Genomic DNA, 22,046 nt, shown 5'->3' with positions numbered 1-22,046 from the left:
TTTTTTTTTTTTTAGAACAATGACAGGATTACTGGGCATATTGTAAAAATTCTGAGAGAAGAGATGGACTAGGGGGGTTGAGAAGAAGATTAGAAAAAGTGGTATTATGAATGGATTTAAAAGCAGACATAGCATCAGATATTTCTGACACGTTAATGTTAAATATGTTTAGAACCCCATGCGTATACTGTATCTGTGATTGTAGTTTCACACACCGTGCTGAAGTGTTTCATATATATTTGGAAAATGGTGCAGCAAAAGATCCGACTCCGCTGATGTGACTGATGAAGTTCAGACTAAATACAATTAATCTTCTATTTTTGATGAAAGCTTTCCCCCCAGTGGCCAAATATCGAACTGCACTAAATATATAAAACGAGGAGCAAATTCTGGAGAGAAAAAACTATAATTTAAAATTATAAAAACTAAATAACTAAATCATAAATAAAACATCGAGTTTTGGTATCCATATATCTATATCTAGGGATAACATGCTTATTCAAATTCACAAGTCAGCTTGTGGCTAAAGATATATATTACATAATACATTATTACAATAATATACAGACAGACAGACAGACAGACAGACAGACAGACAGATAGATAGATAGATAGATAGATAGATAGATAGATAGATAGATAGATAGATAGATTTTTATAATTTTGATTTTAAATAATGAACAATAATTGTTAGACCTCTATAGGATGAATAAAATTTATTAATATTTTCTGGGCTAAAGACTTTGTTTTTTAACTTACAAGAATGCTCATTTTGCTCATGATTGCAAAACAATATAGGTTTAAATATTTACACAACTGGTAAACACATGTAAACAAAAACAGGGTCTTTGGATGTGACATCACAAATGTCTGTTTGCAGTGCCTCACAGTACCATGCAGAATCGTAAATCATGGAAAAAGGATTCGCAGGTTATCGTACAATAAACTAAATGAAGTTGTTTGCTCAGATGTTTCTTACTTTACTTTCAAATTTTGCTACATTCGTGTGTCCACTCTCGGGTAAAGGTTGACCTCTGCAACGGTTTCTTTCCTTTGTTACTTTCAGCAGTTCAGGTATCCTGTAAACATCTGTTTACACTGACCATAGATCAAAGATCACAATGCATCAATGATACAACCTGCTGGACCAGAAAAGCTTGGTGAAGTTTTCTTCTTCTTTCAAAATTGCTAGAAGCACGGATGTCATATTTAAACTTGTCTGGTACCTAAAAAAAAGATCCAAACAAACATTTGATGCATTGTATTTATATCCATTTATCTACGACTTTCCTGAACTGAATGGATAAACATTTAATAATACTGCTTTAAGAGAAACACAGACTTTAATAATAAGCTTTAGGAAATCATCTATATGTGGGGATGCTATTATATACAGAAGGGGGCTTGGGGGCTGTTCTCAGAGGCATTTAAAGGCATAAAAAATACATAATTAATTTGTCCCTTTGGAGTCCTTAAGCAACACGACAGGAAAAATAAACCTAAAAATTAATACAACCATCTCCTGTAAACCCTGAACAATCTCATAATGTTGTAAACCTTGACCAGAACCAAATATGAAGTAACGGATAAACCTGCAAAGATATAACTCTATATGAGACTGCAGGATCTTTTTTAAAATTCTGGCCTATAACTGAATATCAGAGGTAAAAGAATAAAAGAATGTAAAGTATGTAAAGGTACTAAAGTGTTTTTTTTTTTTTTACATGGACATGGTGGACTTGTCTTAAAGCAGCACATCTCAACAAAAATAAAACAGCGTGCAGACATGTTCTTCTCGGCCCTAAAGCACGACAGCTTCTGCAACCCTTCTAAACTCCTTTCCTCTCGCTCTTCTTCTCGCCGTCATCTAAAATGTCAGGTGACCAGCTGAGGCTCCCAGGATTGACTGGCCATCTGAGGGCGGCACTGTGCAACAACTGGCGGGCCTGCTGGGGACTGGCTGTCCAAACACAATCCGCTGACCAAGTGCTGCAGTGCCGGACCTCTGGGCTTCCATCTCTGTTGGACAGAAAAACAAAAAGACAGTCATTATAATAACCCAGAAATTAAAAGTCTTTACACAAAGCTGGAAAATGACATGCATTCACAGCAATTTGTAATTTTACAGCTTTCCTGTTACTGCAATCACCCAAGTAGAATTTATAAATGCTGTAATATCCTGTGCATACAAGAGTGTGCGAGTGTGTATGTGTGTGTGCTTCTTGGCAGCTCGGTGAAGCAGCAGGTTTTGGTTAAGCTGAGTAATGAACTCTGTGGAGATCCAGAATAAAAGCGAGCTGTGTAATCAGAGAGCTGAATGAAATGATGATTCTGTGAAAACACGATTGCCTAAAAAAGGAAGAACACGCTTTTAATTACTAATAACACCGACTCGCGAAACCCTCTTAAACCCGCTGCTTGGTGACACCTTGACAGACCTTTGAATCTATTAAAAAAAATAATGAAAAAATGTATTTCTATTTATGAAAAGTGGGGGATGGTATAGAAGTATATGGTATATGAAATCAAGGCATAATGTATGCCTTTGCATTGTAAACATGTACATTCTCTTCTTAGGTGCAGTTATAGAAGAACATTTGGCAGGTTGTTTTTCCTCAATTCTTCTGCAGTTCAGTTCTGTGTGTTTAAAGAGTACATTTTTTCCCCTCCTGAAATACTAACTCAAAAGGCTGACATAAACATGCATTCAGAGAGTCAAGGATTTCTGCACTGTATTGTAGATGCTTGGATATATACAAATAAAGAATGATGAATATTGAGCCAAACACATTTGTATGGTGGAAAGCACAAAGTAAACACTCTACATTTAAGAATACTAAAAGTTCACGTAAAAACTCACATAAACATGATAGGCTGTTGCTTTCTAGGAGTTATTTAGAGGAAGAATAGGTTTAGAGGATACATTGAGATTGTTGGTAAAAATTTATCAGTACAGTACTGTGCTTAAGATAAACTTTCTACAGGTGTCCTCAAAACAATTGTCTTTATTTCCCAGATTTAAGGCTGACCCTCTTTTAAACCTCTCAAAACAAAGCACAAGCTTTGCTTAAATAAAGTTTTAGTAAGCCTTAAACCTTCGATTTTTTCGTCACTGTGAATGTCCAAGTGTAAAGTAATCATTCACAGATTCACAGCACAGGAATGTGTCAGGCTAGAGACAGAGAGCGAGAGATGTGCAATGAGCTGAGGAGTGATGGATGAGGTTCTAGCAGATAAGTTGAGAATTATTAGCATGAAGAAATACAGCAGCTAATGATGTGAAACTGAGTGATGATTGGACAAAGGTTCTTGTGCGAAAACCAATAACTGAACTGTTGAACTATTTTTGGAAACCTTACAAGAAGACATATTTCCCTCTGCTATTTATTTCTATAACTACTGTTGAAAGGGATATGATTATTTTTTGTAAGGCTACACTGTAGGAGTTTTGATCATGTGTGTTGAAAAGATACATGTTTTTCACAACATTCCATCTTTTTTTTACCTCAGGTGTTACTGTAATCCTGTGTTTCAGTCATGTAGGTTTAGTTTTCTGTTTAGGTTATCATATTTGGGACAGGATTTCTGGCTTTACTGATTTAATGCAGATTATTAATTAATAGGTAATTTGTTTTTACACTCAGCATTCCCTCGAAATGAAATGGAATGACAGGAAAAACTAAAAACATCAAATGAGTGGCACCTCCAAAGGTAAAAAGAGAATGGCCAGACTGTTTTCAGCTGGCTAAGATAATTTAAATAACTACCTTTTACAACCACGGTGTGCAGAAAAAGCATTTTAGAATGCTTTATCTTAAGGCAGTTAGGCAACCAGGGTGGAAAACCACATCAGGTTACATTCTTGTCAGGAATGTCAGATCAGGAATCGGATGCTATAGTGGGCACAGGTCCACTTAAACTTCTCGGTTGATGATAAAACATTGCCTGGCCTTTTGATAATGTTTGTATTGTATCAAAACACCACAACATTACATCCTAACCAAACATGTTATACACATCCTCCACCCTCTCACAGCATGCAGCATACAACGATAAATCCTAACGAAATTACAGGCCACAGATATGAACCTGCGAACACACACACACACACACACACACACACACACACACACACACACACACACACACATGGTCTATGCTTAGCTCCAAATTTAATGACATAAATCAAGCTTGGATCAGCTCCAGGTCCAGCTGGGCTGGAATGAGATCATAACCCTCTATGATCGATGGTCAAAGATGCAAGAGGATCGCTGAAATTATTTGTTACTAATTTGCAACATGAGATGCTAAATGTTCTGCAAAAACACGACATTAATATGTACAATATACATTCCATCTTTCACACATTCAGTTGAATACAAACAACAGTCAGGCTACAAAACCGCACCGTTCGTTAAGCTTTTAAAATGTACGCCAAACACATAGGAAAGGGTAGTGAAATCGTCCCCAGATGGAATACGGGTAATGACAATACAAACTATTATTTCTTTCAAGGATGCCGAGTTGCTTAGCAACACAGACCTCCTTTGTGTGTGTTGACTCAAGTTCTACTTTTTTGCTGAAAGCTTCTATTGCTGATGCGTTTAAGACAAAACTAATTAAAAGAAAGTGATAGAAACATAAACTACTCTGCGAAACATGTGATGCATTCTTTTGGAATAGTAGAACAGCTGGATCTAAAAGAATAACAATGGAAAAACAGGCAAACAGACTCGCTTAAAACAATCTTAACCCAAGATTGCTTGCCAAAAAGTGATATTGAAAAAATATTTAGCATTTACATTCACAGGGTCTGAATAAGTCAAGTTACTTTTGCCATCGACGCTCAGGGCAGTGCCTCTGGTGCTTATGTGCTCACCTGTCTGGACTCTTTAGGGCTACAGGGCTCCAGCCTGACCTTTGACCCTGAGGAGTATGCTGTGATAGTCAAGCACAGGTCATGTTGGCGGATTTGAGGCTCAACCAGCATCCATTTCTGTACCAAAACAAGATGAAGAGACAGAGAAGGTGTGAATACAATGAATCTCTTCATATACAGTGCATGGGCAGGTTTGTAGACACTTGACCATCACAGCCATATGTGGTTCTTTCCAAACTGTAGCCAAGCATACAATTTGCAAAAAAAATGTCTTTGTATGTTCCAGCATTATAATCTCCCTGGAAGTAAATTTGCTGGAAGTAAATGGGTCAAACATGTTTCAGCATGACAATGTTCCTGTGTGCAACAAAAGGCCAATGAAGACGTGGTCAGTCAAAACTGGGGTTGCATGATTTCAATAATATAAAATGGGTAAATAGGTCAAATCTAGGAGCCTTCATAAGAAGATTGGCAGATATTATTGTTCTTCTTATGATTACAGCAATGGAGGAACTAAATCTATAATAGGATCTTCAAAAAGTGCATATGGGTTTGATGGTTATGTGTCCACAAACTTTTTGCAGAATCTTGTAGCTCACACAATTGTCCTGAGTAAAAATTGAAACAATTAGAAATATTACTAGGATAAGTAGACCAGCAAGAGGTGGTGTTCTTTTTTTATTAAATTATGAATATGTACAAATGTACATGTTTCTGTTGTCTGAAAAGGGTTTTTTATAGAACAAAATATCCCTTTAAACTGAGCTCTTACATGCATGTTGGTAATTTCTTTTTTTTCCTTATTAACATGCTCATTATACTCTGAATTGTTCTTTTGCTGCAAGATACACCCACATTTAATATTTAAACTCTTTTTGTTCAAAGAAAATTGTAAAATAGATCCAAGCCTGTTTATCCCATATTCATTTATAGAAACAATACGGCAATACAAACTAATGCACTCAACTCTAATGTGATGAAAACAAGACATATACACGCATATATATGAAGCTTATTTAAAAAAAAAAAAAATTTATATATATATATATATATATATATATATATATATATATATATATATATATATATATATATATATATATATATAAAACAAATGAAAAGATACCCATGCTCTGTCCTTGCACCTAAAACTCTTTTCATACACACACGCACACATACCTGTGAGGCAGGTATACTTGAGCTGCTCTTGCACTCTGCAAGACCCAGACTGTCTCTGTTGTAGCTTTCAAGGCAGAGTCCACCCTGTTTCAGCAGACTATACGTCCCCTTTTGCTCTGGAATCCTGCCACACAATATGACAAATTTTTTATAAGAACTGCACATGTGATTGCATTGATCTACTAAGCTACTAAATATCATCAAATATCAGGCTTTAATAGGCTGCACATGCACAGGTACTTGAGACTGACTTGAGCTCAGGATACACATTCTCCAGATACCAGCGGAAAGAGTTACAGTTCAGCCTCCGTCTCAGATCCAGTCGCTCAGCAATACTGCAATAAAATGCGGAAAATTTGACAAAGCAAACTATTTTATTTCAAAGCAAAACAATCCATATACATTAAACAGCATTGACTAACTGTGCTTCGCTTCAAAAGCGAAATATAAAGATGCCTGACCTTCCAAAAGACTTTCCTTGAGCAGAAGGTCTTGCAGCATAATAGTACTGCTTATAGTCATCCATCCACACTTCCGCAGCTCGCCGTGTATTCCTAACACACACCAACCCACATGTAAGAATTTAACACTGAAACGCTTTTATGCTCTACATCAAATTGGATTAAGAGAGTGAACTGACTTAATATATGTGAGAGCGTTGCCTTCTGGGAAGTCGTAAGGGTGACGTTTCCTGAAAACATGGCCGACGCGACTGCAGGGTAAAATTTCCAGAGTGCCTCCACACATCCATACCCGGAACGACAGCTCTATATAAGGTCCAGTGAGAGAGGAAATGTGATAGGAAATGTGATGAAGTCCAGGAATCAGGAATGTTAAAGTAAACTGCTACCTGTGCATATTATTTAGTTATTTATTTAAATTATTTGGTAATTACAATCAAATGAAAAGAGCTACACTAAACAGGCAAATGTTTGTGGACACAATAAATTCGTATGTGCTTTCTGAACATCCTATTTCACAAATAGCAGCTCTATAGCATTCCACTCAAGATCTTTCACTCCAGCGTACTGTATGTAAAACAAACCTTCATGGAACTTGCTTTCTGTACATAACAAGTTTGGGTCTCCTGGTTCAAGGGAAAGGAAACCAGAATGCGACCACATTCAGGAATACCCTATACAATTGTGTCCCTCCAACTTTGTGCTAAAAAGGTTTGGAACCACATATGGCTGGAAAACTCAGGTGTCCCAATACTTTTGACCAACGAGTGAATGCAGTTACAAGAAATGCACAGAGGATTTTAAATCTGGATCTAGCAATTGGTTCTGGGAGTTGAAGCGCTTTAATTAATCACACGGGATTTAGAAGAGAATGTATCTCTTTTTATTGAGATTCAGCCAGCAGAGGTCTCACACACACACACACACACACACACACACACACACACACACACACACACACACACACACACACACACACACACACACACACACACACACAATTCCAATCTTTATCCTATTCTGGCACAATTCTGGAACAGTTGCATATTTTACGACTGTGTTCCAAATAAATTTAATATCGGCTTGATGGTGGAACAAAAATTGAAATATCCCCAGAGATATATTGTCACGCAGAACTGACACACCTTCTCCAGATGTACCTCTATTCCAAGACAGATGCAGAGATATGGTAGTAAAAAAATGAATGTATGAAAACATTTTCCATACTGATACAAACAAAGAAATAAACAAAGCATATTCCTGCCTCAGATATAAGTACAGCAGTCAGAAACGGAAATTGTCTTGGTGCTTTCAAGGTTTTTCCTAATATTGTACTCTATGCAATGCCTTCTCTGAACACAAAGCCAAAAAGGTAAAAACTCTTCCTGAGTACTAGTATAAGGTCCCAAGCCCGGATAAATTGGGGAGGGTTGCGTTAGGAAGGGCATCCAGCGTAAAACATATGCCAAATCAAACGTGCGGAGGATCCGCTGTGGCGACCCCTAACGGGAGAAGCCGAAAGAAACTTTTATTATGTGCTTTTTTCCCCTGTTTTTGCCCTGCCATCGGTTTGCTTCTTGTGTGCCGGTTTACATTACTGTCTTTATGTACTGTTTATATCTCACACGGTGAAGCCTTTTCATGCATTTGTGTAATTTGTTTGTTTGCAAGCTTCCATATTCACAGTTCTCTGGCTTTGACCCTTTTCCTTTTTCCTAATTTCTAAATATAGATTATCCCTATTTAATGCTTTCTCCTTGGTTATGCTCTTGTCACTGATCATTACTATTGACATGCCCTGACTAAACAACAGGTTGAGCTTACACACTTGTGATCACCCAGCAGACACTGTGGATTTCTTATATAGACGGCGCAGCATTCAATGAACTCACCGAAGTTTTCACCGCCCCAGATGTCCATGTGAGTGTCGTATTGGCCGAGGTGATTGAACCAACTCTTGTCCATAACAAAGATCCCACCTGCGATCACTGGAGTCCTTAAGAAGTAAAGACACATGCATATGGAAAAAGAAAAAATAATTAAAAAAATAATTGTTTCATTGTTTTCAAACCAGCATAAATCGGAAGCTGGGCCTTTTTGTTGGACAAAGCAAAATTTAAGCATTTCCTTTCCTTTGTTCAAGTATCTGTTTGGTTGTCCTTTGAAATGTGAGAGAGAAATTGTATTTATATTATTTATATTTTATTAACAATACATGTCATTATTATTTATATATATATATATATATATATATATATATATATATATATATATATATATATATATATATATATATATATATATATATATATATATATATATAAAAAATTTATTTTCATTATTATTTTTATTATTATTTATGGCTATTTGATTCCTGCTCTGACAACATACTTTCTATGGAACAGAAAATTTAAGGACTCTAACACTTTGTTGGCTCTCCTTACTACTTTTTATATTTTAAAAAATGTTTGTTGTTAGTCACAATAAATCAAAATAATCTGTATGATGTAAATCTAAGAATCTGGGTACAAAATTTAATTTGAGCTATTTAGCTGTAGTATACCAGACTGTAATTCACCTGATTGGCTGAGTTGGATCAGTTCGGGCCATTTTCTGCTCAATAGGAATCTGCTCCCATTTAAAATGTAAGCTCCAGTCAAACCCTGTATACAAGAGGGAGAGAGAGATAGCAAGATTAGTTAATTATAAACCTATTAAAAAACAAAAACCTATGGTTATAAGAAATAGATCTGACTAAGAAAATAGATCAGAGTAAGAAAATAATTGTTATCAGTACAAAATAATGGCAGTAGTGTTTTTCTATTATTCCTTTTCCAGATACATATTCCATGCATAACAAATCAAGTCTGTTAGTGCTCTGAAGCTTGGAGAGATTATGAGTATTAATGGAAATTAAGATTATAAATCCCGTCCTCACCCCCTCTGAGGTCAGCGGAGGCAGCCAGGTAAGCAAAGTTGTCCAGGCTGATCACATCAATGATGGGGCTGACAACTCGAGTATGGTCCTGAGAGGATGCAGAAAGAGTCAGTAATCCACAAGCACCTTCCAAACCACGTGGTTAACCATGACAAAACTGTACAAACAGGTTAGACATTAGCTAGATTTCTAAGTACATTATAAGGGTAGCATGAGCTGTAATTGCTCTTTTCTAATCCCTTTGGGTGGTTGTAAATCTGTTGAGATCACTGACAATATCTGGTGTGAGGCCTTCCCAGCATTTGTGAATAAGCTCTTAAGATGCTTCGGCTTTATCGCCTGCCATCTTTACAAAAATGCACCACAAGCTGTCACTCACATTTTGTACTTAGATTGAGTGGGAGATATTGCTTATGCCTTCTGGGATTAATGAAATGAATTATAGCCAAAATCACAAGAAATATTGCATGTTCAGTATCTGGTTGGATTCACTTTCAATGTGGAAAGACCCAAGCATTATCTCAAACCAATATGTATCAAGTGAACTGGTCAGAATGAATTTTATATGTAAAGCTCCTGGAAGTCTTGATCAATTAAACATCAGTTGTTCAAATTCATGCATTAAAGAAAATTGACAACATTTACCTTTTTGCTCCGTTTAAAAACCAAGAAGGGATAATATATCCAAAAGCAATAGATTTGCAATTTGCAATTGTTTAAGATCCTTCTCAAGGACTTTACATTCATCACACTGGTGAAAAGTAAACAGGTTAGTCTGTGGGAATTTCTACCTTTCAAAGCACTAAAGTTTAACTTGTAAACCTTCATCACTAACATCCTTGCTGGAAGGATTCAAAGACGAGAGAAGGGAATGCTGTAAATGTATTTGTCATGCATTTCAGCTAGACACAGCTTGGTAATAGGTCACCAAGTGGACATCTCTTTGCTTGTTAAAAACCTTTTTAAGGCTATCCACCAATTTGGTGCTTTAGGACATTGGTCCCGTCTTGATCTGTCCATGGTCCTGAATGTTCGGTGTACCAACCATCTGAACCCGTATAGAGAAAGTTCTACATCTGGGTGACAGATGTAAAAACAAAATACTAGTAAATTGATAAGCTACCCTACACTGCCAATATGCATTCAATGTTTGTTGCCACAGATTCTCAGGAACTGTACTAGAGAGATAAACACCAAAAGATATTCCCTGGTGCTTTGATGTTGATAATGGAGAACGTGGCCTAAAAGTTGGCCCCAGAATAACCCCATAATGTGCATTTGGGTTAAGATCTATTGACTGTGAAAGCCATAAAATCCAAAATAGAGAAACTTCTACACAACAGATGTTTCTACTACAGAAACATCATCATCAAGCAATTCAGCCAGACTCTGTGACCCACGGAATGGAGCAAAAGACTATTCTAATGGATAACATGGAGATGTTCTATCATTAGAATACAAATCATTAGCCAGGATAACTGATTTGCAGTGAGCCTTGTAACAATAAATGTAATTAAAATATAGGAAATAAAATGTGCCCAGTGAAGGACTAACATGATAGACCAGATTAAAACAGTTACTGAAGATGAAAGAATTAACGGAAACCTACAGAAAATGTAATGCATAATAATATTTGTACTAACATTTGGTTAAAGAGTTTTGTATATACGTTCTTAATCTAATTCATAAAAATTCTCAATGACACAGTATTAAATATTAATTATAGATGCTATAACTGTGCATGGCCATGTTAATGTACTGTATATACACAAGAGACAATGAAGGCAACAAGTGTTTTCAATTAAAGCTCTAGTTCTATTTAAGATGCCTGAACCTGTTGAACTCTGAGCTTAGTGGATGAGGATGAGGCAGCACAGGAACAAAAACTGCACCATAACAGCAAGCAATAATGATTTACATCGAATTAATGAAGAACATAATTTCTAAACAAAAGGGAAAAGAAGCTCACCTTTCCTTTCTCTCTCAAAGGTTGTCAACTATATTCTAGCCGCTTTTTGTTTAAAGAAATATTCATGCATTTCTCAAGATAATCACTGTCTACTACACTCTGTATTGTCCGTGCAATTACAATGGTCAAGTGAATCTTTATTACAGAGAATGATACAGAAATCCTGTTACTTAAAGATGCAAATTTATTGATAGTTCCAATACAAATGATACACAGACATGAGAAAAGATGTGATCTCCCTGGTTCTGTTTGCCCTTCCTACAAACTAAGATTCAGACAAAAGCAGTTTTTGATGTTTCCACTATGTTAGAAACGCAACAACAAAAATGAATTAAACAGAGTTATAGCCTGATTTGCAAAGATGCCAAGTAACAAAAACAGTTAGTCTGGATAATACTTGGGTTGTGATTGATTGACAAAAACTAAACTAAGATTTTGTATCTGCTTCTTCTTTTTAAAATCATTGCCGCTTAGAGACTCTCGGAAAATAATGAAACAGTCTAAGAATGATTTAAATGTGGTGAGACTCCCTCACAAGCTGTTAAATGGCCAGTATGTGCATAAAACAAATGCCTGGAGGCATTAAGTAAACATAAAACTAACTTTACTGCAGCAAAGGCATTATTTAAAAAAAAATTTTAATTATGGTAATGGTATGGTAATACATGCATTTTATTCGAAGGAAATGGCACTGCAGGTAAAAATGAATGGATTTGCATCGACACCACCTTGTATTCGGATCTCTAGTTAGAAGTCTCACAAATTATATATGTATTAAAATGTGCTGTTTTGTGGCTTTCCACAGGTTTTAATAAATCAGCATCTTGGAATGTCATTTACAACTTGGAAATCTACAAAAAAAAAGCCTGGTTTTGCGGTAGTGCGTAGCGTGATTACTTACTACCCTGTTTATGTAACCATATTCTCTTTTGTGACTTGTGTATGTGTTTGGTTCATTCATGTCATGACTCCACCCCTGTCTTGCTGTAGGTCCTTGTGTTTACATGTTGTTCTATTCACTCACATTCATTTACGTCTTTGTTTGAGGTTTTGTATCTGCAAACTAAATCATCCAGTTTAGCTGAGATTACAGAGTCGTTTAGTTTATTGTTCATGTTTCACGGTTTCTCGTTTCACATGCTAGTTAGTTCAACCATAGTCTGTTAAAGGTTTTCAGGTTTAATGACCTTTTGCCTGTTATTATATAATATATATATGATAATATATTAAATATTCAACCTCTGCACTTGCATCCACCTCTGTTATCATGAATTTTTGCCTGACATGACAGTCTTCTTAGACTTCTAGTATTAAACAACAAACAACAGTATTCTGTTCTTTTCCCCCTCAGTCCAGGGAAAAGTCTTTGGTATTTATGCAGCTACATTTTTTTTACTGAATGTAGGCTTTCTTGCTGTATAGCCATCTCCCTTTCTCTCCCTCGCTTGCTCTGTATTTCAGTATTAATAACATTTTCCACTTTTCAACAGGATTTTTTTCCTTTCTCATGGTAGATGCTCTAACTACCACACATTGTTATCACATTCTCTCTCCTTAACTATGTGTGTAGAGGTATTAGTTAACAATCTGACTGGATGTTAACAGCTCTGATGACAGACTCGGTGAGTGTGTGTGTGTGTGTTGGAAAGCATGTCTTTCAGTACAGATCATTAACTTTCATGTGGTTCAGAGCCACGTGAATTCTTCCCAGGCCTGGCCTGCAGCTGATTTACAATGATTGGATTAATCAGAATAAGCTCAACAGAGCATCAGCACTTCAACACACATGTGACGATACCATTCACACGGACTTAATGCTCATTATCCCTAAAGCAGGCCTGCACATGGTCAGCACGTATTCAAACTATACAATACACAAACAAGGAGCTATGCACAGTCGTGTGTGTGTGTGCCCTGATTTCTGGTCCTACACTGACTACAGCTACAAATCTGTATGAGGTCACAGAATTAAGTGCAGCAATATAAGATAAGAGCAGATTCTCCTTCGTTTATTGAAGAGACGGTGTAACTGCAGGGGGGAGGATATTAGATGATTTATCAAAAGAAAGGAATTGCTATTGAGATGTGCCGAGAAAAAAGAGAAAGGATATCTTGAATGTATTGCATTAGCGCTCTTCTCTTAGAGAACAAGATCGGAGTGGATAATGGCCTCCTGGTGATTTAGTTAACTTTGACCAAAGGAGGGGAACGCAAGAGACTGTCTGAAGCAGCTGTAAGACCATTCTCTCTCTCACATCCCTCTCACCTTTTTTATGTCTCTCTCTCTCTCTCTCTCTCGCTCTGTCTCTTTGACTCACACATACTCCCTTTCTCGCCCTATTTCTATCTTCTCTTTCACTCACACACACATACACACACACTCTCTTTCTATCTTTCACACACACTTTGTCACTTTTTTCTCTCCCACTCCCTCTCTCTCTCTCTCACTCTGGTTTCAGGAAGTATTGCTGAAAGCCATACTGGACTGAGGCCATTTGTGAATTATAAATGACTCCTAACACACAAAATGTTAAAGAGCTATCATCTGTCACGGTTACACGACAGTGCCTGTGTGCATGTGTCTCTTTGTGTGTGTGTGAGCATGTGAGTGGGTGTCATAGTTTCGACATTTTCCATTCCTTAGACACAAAAAGGAAAATGAAAAATCTTTGCTTCGACTGAAGTCTGTCGAAGTCTGCGCTCACCTCTTTGACTCTCTGGATCATTGGCTGGAGCCAGTCTGTGTTCACCTCACAGTGGCTGTCCAGGAAGGTGAGGATAGAAGCTGAAGCAGCGCCGGCTCCCTTCACCCGAGACCTGATCAAACCTGCCCAGTGCACAAAGCAACATTTCATCAAAGGACACTTCTTTTATAAATCATGTACTGCTCCATCAATATAAAAATATAGAAGTGCTTTTGTATTCGCAAAGACAAAAATTTTCATTGAAGCTTTAACCCTTTAACCCAGCTTATTTTCATTTATTCATTTTAAAGCATATTGTTTAGCTCTGTGAATTCTTCACCAATTACAATAAAAACATATTGGAATGGTATCTATGAAAGTGAATAATGTAAATCTGGATTCATGAGTTTAAGGGGTTAAAGTGAGGGCAAAGATTTCAATGCCTATCACTTCCAGGCTGATGGAGCGCAGTACATTCTTGCTAACTCCATCAAACAGTCAGGGTTTTCGGCTCAGAACACCAAATGCCAGCTGCCTGAAAGGCCAAGCACACAGATCCAGTTACGTCCTTCTACATTTCTACTGATAATGATATTCAAGAAATGAAAGCACTAAAGTCTAACGGCGAGACACCTTACATGCAGAGCTGCAGGCGGAATTTCAGATTCACTGATTAACAGTTTGAATTATTTAGAGTTTCAGAGTTACATTACTGGTGCAAACGCCAAAATGTTCACTGTTGAAAACTGGATGTCACTACACTTAAAACACCTAACAGTCTCATTATTTAAATACTTTTAAGCCGGCATAATTCACTACATCTGATGTTTTTCTTTTTTTTATATGCCGGATAGGTGTTGGATATGCTTTTCAGGTCGATAGGTGAAACGCTCTGAACACTCACCCTCTCGCCGTTCATTTCTCAGGCAGCGCACTTTGGGGATCTGAGAGAGCAGCTGGCAGTCCTCAGCTAAAGAAAAAAAAAAAAGAGATTACACAAAAACACACAGAGTTAATACCCTTAAACTACCCTTAAAACTACACCCCCCCCACACACACACACACACCAAACAACACATAAGCACTCATATAAGCGTTCTACCTTTAAATGAATTACTGTTCTAAGTGTTAGGTGGTCCAAAACATATTTTGTGGCATTTTGTGGTCCTTTTTTTTTTCTTCTTTTTTTTAGCATCCAGATAAACAACTAATCAAACAAACGCAGCCCGAGATGTACAGCTTCAGATGGCTGTAACAGATTCCATATTCAGTTTAATGAACGTGAAATCAGTCTTTATAAACGTGCATTATAACAGAACAGCTGTCTCATTAAATTACAGCAACTGGCTCTAAAAGCGTGACAAAAAAAAAAAAAGATACCAAAAATAACACAGTGATATACCACATGATAGACATGAGATCAATCTTTCCAGCTATTGATATGATAGAGCGAATCAATAACTTGAAATGTACTAAGCCATAGGGAAAATATATGTGTACAGCCACCTATCAAGATGAAATTTTGGTGAATTGACCTAGATAACAATGATTAAAAATAAATAACAAAAAAATACACAAATCTAGTGTACCTTAAAAAAACCTTAAAGCACAGGAAGAACCTACAGACATATACATCTAGTGGGATATGACTCAAACTCGCCATTCTGGCAACGTGAGCCAAACATGCCATCAGATAATCAACTGTGTCCCCTTGAAATCATCTTATAAAAGGCCTAAGCATAGAAGCAGAGAAACTAGGCTTTGACTATGGCCTTTATGAGTTGAAGGTGAACAAAAGTTGCCTTCAGGCTCCTGATTAGAAGACAGAACTGTCTTCACTTGTCCTCTACAGTATGTATTTTGTGAGTGAGACAGAGCAAGCGAGAGGGTTGATAAGTGTTTAATACCACTCCTAACACAATGAGGACAACAGACAGATGGTGAGGGGGAGGAGTGAATTCACCATAGATCACCATGAAGGTAAAAGTCAAGAGCACACTCTCGCAAAACTGACAGATGCTGCATAAAGCCTGACTGCTACATTTTGCACCAAGCACCTCTGTTTGCATAGATGTCCACCTTCTACAGCTAGGCACTTTCTTCCATTTCGAAAAATGTGTTACAGATGGAATATCCAGACATAGACACAAACACAAAGAGCTCAACCAAGATGGCTGGCTGGGAAAAGAAGAAACCTTTAAACACAGACAAAGAGATATCACATATATTAACTAGACTGACATAAAACAGAGACACTGAGTCAGAAATGGGAAAGGAAGCAGGGTGTATAAGAAAGTGGGAATTCTGTCAACATTCCTGAGCTCGAAGCCTGTTCAGATGCCCGAAGAACTCAGTGCAAGTCACATGTAGGCTTATGGCAAGTATAAAGATCATGCTGCCGGATTAGGCGTACCCTTAACAGGATTTGAAACCCTCCCATCTTCCAAATGCCCTTCGGATTCACGAGGGTCTATGATTTAATTATTCATTAGAGTTCTATAATTAACAGGGCACCTTTTAATCTACAAAACAATCCCTTTTGATCAAGGATTTGAAATTTTTTTTTTATTCCATCTCGATTTTATAAAGACTATTTAGTTGCAAAATAATTTAAACTTATTGGACTGATGATGCTGGATAACATAAGGCATAAAATGCATTATGCATTAAATGAGGGTGTGTGTATATGCAGTTTTTCCTATGTTCAGTCATGTTCAGGCACATTCTCCCTGAAATCAAATCGCTCTCTTAAATCATCTTCATCATCCTTGATTGTTTTTTTTTAATCCTTACAAATGCATTTGCTGTCTTCAGACCTGCCTAAGGGTGCAATTTCACTCTAAATAGTTACTGCAAATGTAAAGGCACCTTTAAGCCCACTAGGTCTGGTTGGTATTTTTTCACTATCACACACAGCTTGGAGCTTATTTGAGCAGTAACAGCTTTCTGGATCATTTGCAAGCCAAACTAAATATGAAAAATGAATATGAATAAACAAACACCCACTCAATGAGACATGCATAATTACATGCATATGTACTTGTTATGCTGCACTATAAACCTGCAATAGTGAACTCATCCTATACATAAGTGTGTTGGAGTTAGTGATGAATAACTAGTGGAGAAAGTGACACACAGGAAAATCATCAGGCTTGTTGAGCCTCTATAAAACAGAAAATGTTGATTCCAAGCCTAATAACAGCACTTTTTTTGACCATGTGAAAACAATTACACAAGCGCTTCAGCTCAGATGATTGAGCTTATTTTATTCTCCATGACTAACAAGAGATTTGGATGGGTGCTACATGTTCCTGCTTTCCCACAGCTGCACTGATAAAATTAATAAGTTGGTCTAAACATACTCTCCAAGGTCTTACACACTCACGGCCTTTGATGAAGCCTCACTGTCTTTTTAGTGAATACAAGAGAGTTCGATGTGCTTCATATTCTGGTGCAACACTATGAGATTCATTCCTCCATTTAGGATTCCATTAAATAAAAGTATAATACTGAAGGTGTAGGAAGAAAATGTAATCACTTTAGAATATCCATCTGTGAGTGTCCATGTGCGTGTGTGTGTGTGTGTGTGTGTGTGTGTGTGTGTGTGTGTGTGTGTGTGTGTAAGCAAGACAGAGTGAATAAAATGAAAGAAAAGAACTTACGATCAGAGCTGAAGTCATCCACGAGAATAATTTCTTGTATGAGATGGGGTGGACTTCTCATAAGTACACTAAAGCAGACACAGAGTGAAAGTCGGTGTGTATGTGTGTTAAAAAGCCACGAAAGTAACCCTACTTACATGCTCTGCTAGTACTAGACCTTATTCATTGTAGGCTGTGTGAATTACCTTTTAATGGTGCGCAAAAGGGTGGAGCGAGCCTCGTTATGGAAGGTGATAATGATGCTGGTAGAGGGCAGGTCATGGACAAATGTCACTGAGGCACACCTGAAAGAATAAAGAGAGCAAGCATGTGATAGTACACGCTTCATTAATGGTTTCTGTTTGCCCCAGATACTGCTCAAACTCAATTCTTTTATCTGTGTTTAACTGGAATTTGAATTCCACCTTTTCAACACACATCTATACACACTATGATTTCCTTTTTTTATTATTCTATTTCTAGTTTACATTCATGTCCCTTGAAATATCATCCTGCCTGTATGCTTTAATATCAATTAACCTTTGGTCAGAGCCTCAAGTTGTCAGAGGTATGACAATATGAAATATTTGTGCATAAAGCATACATTATTTATTAACTACTGTTACATATGTGAAACATACACTAATTAATAACTAATACAATATCAATTATATTATATGGGTGGGCTATTTGCATTAATCTTCCTGAATGTATTTGCCTTAATAACTTTGTTCAGCCTGTTTGAGCGGCCTATGAAGTGTGGCAGTTGTAATATTCAGCCCTTGCAGCTTCCTCTCTATTATTCTGTTCTGTATCTTTTTTTTCTATCCCTTTTTAATGTCCCGCCACTTGTTTTGGATTGTTGTCTTGCCGAAGAACAGATTCACATGTTTGGAATTTTAAGGGGTTTTCTTTTCTTTTTTTGGGGATCATATATTTTTTTATTTTAAAAACTATTTTAAATGCAAACGTTTCCTTAACGGTAATTAGAATATTTATGATGTCATTCACATTTTAGCTCTGCCAAACAGATAAAGAGCTTTGCCAAAAAAACTCAGACAAAAACCTTTTGTGCGGATATGCTGTAAATGTGGTGTAAATGTGGTGTAAATGTGATCACGGTCTTGCCACTTAGATGTGCATGAGTGAGTGAGTGAGTGAGTGAGTTAGTGTGTGTGCGCGCTTATGAGTGCATGTAGGTTACCTGTAGTGTCGTGTGTCTCTGATGGCCCTTTCACTTCCGAGCCTGTCACTCTCCTGCAGGTTGAAAGCATGCTCTTTGTACGGATCCTCTCCTGCTTTCAGCTGTTTACTGGCTAAATAGTCTTTTTCATCAAAGCTGCCCAACAACTGAGCCTGCTGCTCAGCCCGTGGAGGATGTGTCACCTAAAACACAGAGACAGAGAATGACGGAGGAAAAGAGAAGGAGAGAGTACAAAAAAAGAGATAAGATAGACAGAGGACCAGTCTGTACCTACAATTCAATACTGATTTTAAACTCTCTTGTCAACTTCTTGTTCCTCATGGACATGCCAAAAGCCATTACAACACCTTATTAACCAGTGTATGGTTTCTAACCATTTCTAAAGGTCTCTTACAAAGAGCAACCTGTACCTGGCAATTATTGGGGGAAATCTAAGACTTATTATTTTCACATTAGATTTAATTTAAGCATAAAACATTGCACACATAACAAGTGACGTACGGATTATTCCAGTTCTTCTACTTGTCCTACATCAATAAATACATATAGTTTATACTTTTTCTTCTTTCTGCTTCTCCCATTAGGGGTCGCCACAGCAGATCATCCGTCTCTATACACCCCTGTCCTCTACATCTGCCTCTTTCAACCCAACTACCTGCATGTCTTCCCTCACCACATCCATAAACCTCCTCATTGGCCTTCCTCTTTTCCTCCTTCCTGGTGGCTCCATCCTCAGCATTCTCCTACTGATATACCCCATGTCTGTCCTCTGCAAATGTCCAAACCATCTCAATCTCGCCTCCCCTACCTTGTCCCTAAAACGTCCTACATGCGCTGTCCCTCTAATAAACTCATTTCTAATCCTGTCCATCCTCATCACGTTGTCTATATCAAAAACATAAAATCCTGTCACCCATCAAATAAGAGATGTGACTGATGATTGATCATTGGCATGTAACTTGGTAATGTGCCAAGCAAATGGCTGATGGGTAATGTAGTTCATGTCTATATTCTTATTTTAATTTTACTCTTCATTAAAAAATGGATATCTGTACCAGCATGAAGACGAAAGCAGCCACAAGTAAGTGCTCATTAACAGCCCAAACTGTCTGTGTAAAATGTGTCTCAGAGTCTCTGCCGTAACGAAACGAGTTTTATTTCTAAACCTCACATTTTCACAAGCTGTGTCGTGTACCATATGGTGTGACAAAACATGACGCAATTCTAAAGGAGTCGGAGAAGTGTCAGAAGTAAATGCACTCAAACACACTCTTTAAGTTCGGTTTATTATGATTAGTCTGTGCATGTTTGACTGTTGAGACCATTTTAGCAATAGATATTGATAATGATAATGATATCGGTATAGACACCAGGTTTGAATGTTGAGTAGAAGGAAAGAATGATAAGCTGTCAGACAAAAAGACCGCTTGAAAAGCAGCATGAATTAAAGGGTGTGTGTAAAAGGCAAGAGAGAGTGATGGAGAAAAACAGAGAGGCAGCGTTCTTCGGTCCGCTGTTATTAACGATCTGTCGGGAAAAGCTTTACTTACATGCAGGTTTCCAAACTCTATGACCTCACTTTCCATTACTGAGGGGGGAAAAAAGAATTCGAAACTGTTTACTCATAATCCCCAAATTTACAAACGAATAGACATTCAAAAAGGGCTTGAAGTGTCTATGCATCTGATCTGTGCATCACTAAAACACATAAATGATCCTTTGTCTCCTGTTCTGATCCACATATGGTGTCTGATCTTTCTTCTAAGATACCAAGGACAAAATCAGTTCCAGCAAAACACATCTGCATGGAGTTAAATGTGCCGTATCTTGTGCATGTGTGTACAAACCGTTAATCGGTTTGCCGAATGCTGTAATGTTCTAAATGCAGACTTTGGCTTTTAATGTTCATGCAAATGTGTGACGCTGCATGTGTGCAAAAATAGCCATAATGAGATGCATCTGCCCATACAGTGTACCATCTGCTCTGCCAGATTATAGATGAACGGTCAGACTGCAAGCACTTACTCTGGTGACAACTTTCACTTAAATTAATCCAGGTAAAAAAAAAAACACCGGGTCCTTTAGATTTCTGAAACGAGATTTATATGAGAGAAGCTTTAAAATGACAGAAGATGGATCGGCCATGCGGGGACAGAGTGAAGATTAGACTGGCTTATGATAGTCAAAAAGAACACGGAGTTACATTTAGATTGCACCTGAATTTATAACGCTCGACAGAAAACAGAGCTCAGACAAATTCATATTTTATATTGAGGATATTCTGTGTGCTATAATTGTATTCCGTAACCCTGATTTTGTACATTTATTTCCAGCATTAAGAATCCAGATTCATGCTTTGGAGCAACTGATTCAATTTTGTAAGTCATTTTCTATTCTACGATGAAATATTTCCCAAGAAAATGTGATCGGCAGCCCCCGTATATAAAATGCATTCTAATAGATTGTTTGATGCAGTATAAACATCTAAGGATCAATACAGAGGAAAAAAGCTTAACCTTTACACCACATCAATTATAGTGCAAACAATCCCAGTTCCAGCCTCCTAGCTTTACTCCATCATTCCTTCTGAAATACATATCTTGATCAAAACCTTTATCAAAAATAAAAATAAAAAGTCTAATAAGTTTAACTTACTCAATGGATTCCATGTAGCAGTATTAAATCAGCTCGAATGCAAACAAAGCGTTGAAAAGAGACAGCTAATCAAGAAAATAAAATCAAGTATTTGAATGTGATCAAATTAATGAATTTGGCACCATTTAACTGAATATGCATGCAGCATTAAGAAAATTAGGAGCCTTAACAGAAACCAGGTCATGGTTTGCCCCAAAACATGTAGGAGAAAGTTGCTAATTATCCAAACTCAACAACAAACCCCAAATCTAATAAAACATCCAATTATACTGAAATTGAAAATCCAATTAATTTCTTGGAGGGCAAGATGTTTACGAGGCAAACCAGAAAGGAAGCTCTTGCACAAGGACGAAATCTTGACTAGCAATCGCCCAAGACCGTCCTGTTAACCAGAGGCCATAAACCAGATAGCGTACAAGTGTGTCCTTTAGAACAC

General features: G+C 37.3%; 1 protein-coding gene across 1 annotated transcript in view; it reads right to left on the bottom strand.

Moving 5' to 3' along the window:
* Positions 1–702: 702 nt before the first annotated feature.
* The window catches only part of galnt16 (UDP-N-acetyl-alpha-D-galactosamine:polypeptide N-acetylgalactosaminyltransferase 16), a 25,410-nt gene continuing 4,066 nt past the window's right edge, over positions 703–22,046 (bottom strand). The window contains exons 2-15 of the mRNA XM_083545028.1: positions 18,956–19,137; positions 17,958–18,056; positions 17,773–17,840; positions 15,015–15,080; positions 14,132–14,253; positions 9,458–9,545; positions 9,098–9,182; positions 8,412–8,515; positions 6,699–6,825; positions 6,520–6,612; positions 6,310–6,393; positions 6,059–6,182; positions 4,880–4,996; positions 703–2,019 (exon numbers count right to left, since the gene is read on the bottom strand). Of these exons, the coding sequence (XP_083401154.1) occupies positions 1,876–2,019; positions 4,880–4,996; positions 6,059–6,182; positions 6,310–6,393; positions 6,520–6,612; positions 6,699–6,825; positions 8,412–8,515; positions 9,098–9,182; positions 9,458–9,545; positions 14,132–14,253; positions 15,015–15,080; positions 17,773–17,840; positions 17,958–18,056; positions 18,956–19,137 (1,503 nt within the window). The 3' untranslated portion in view covers positions 703–1,875. The remainder of the gene's footprint in view (positions 2,020–4,879; positions 4,997–6,058; positions 6,183–6,309; positions 6,394–6,519; positions 6,613–6,698; positions 6,826–8,411; positions 8,516–9,097; positions 9,183–9,457; positions 9,546–14,131; positions 14,254–15,014; positions 15,081–17,772; positions 17,841–17,957; positions 18,057–18,955; positions 19,138–22,046) is intronic.

Source organism: Silurus aristotelis (genome assembly GCF_946808225.1).
Source record: "Silurus aristotelis genome assembly, chromosome: 6".
Classification (NCBI taxonomy): Eukaryota; Metazoa; Chordata; class Actinopteri; order Siluriformes; family Siluridae; genus Silurus; species Silurus aristotelis.
This window is presented reverse-complemented; position numbering and strand designations above follow the sequence as displayed.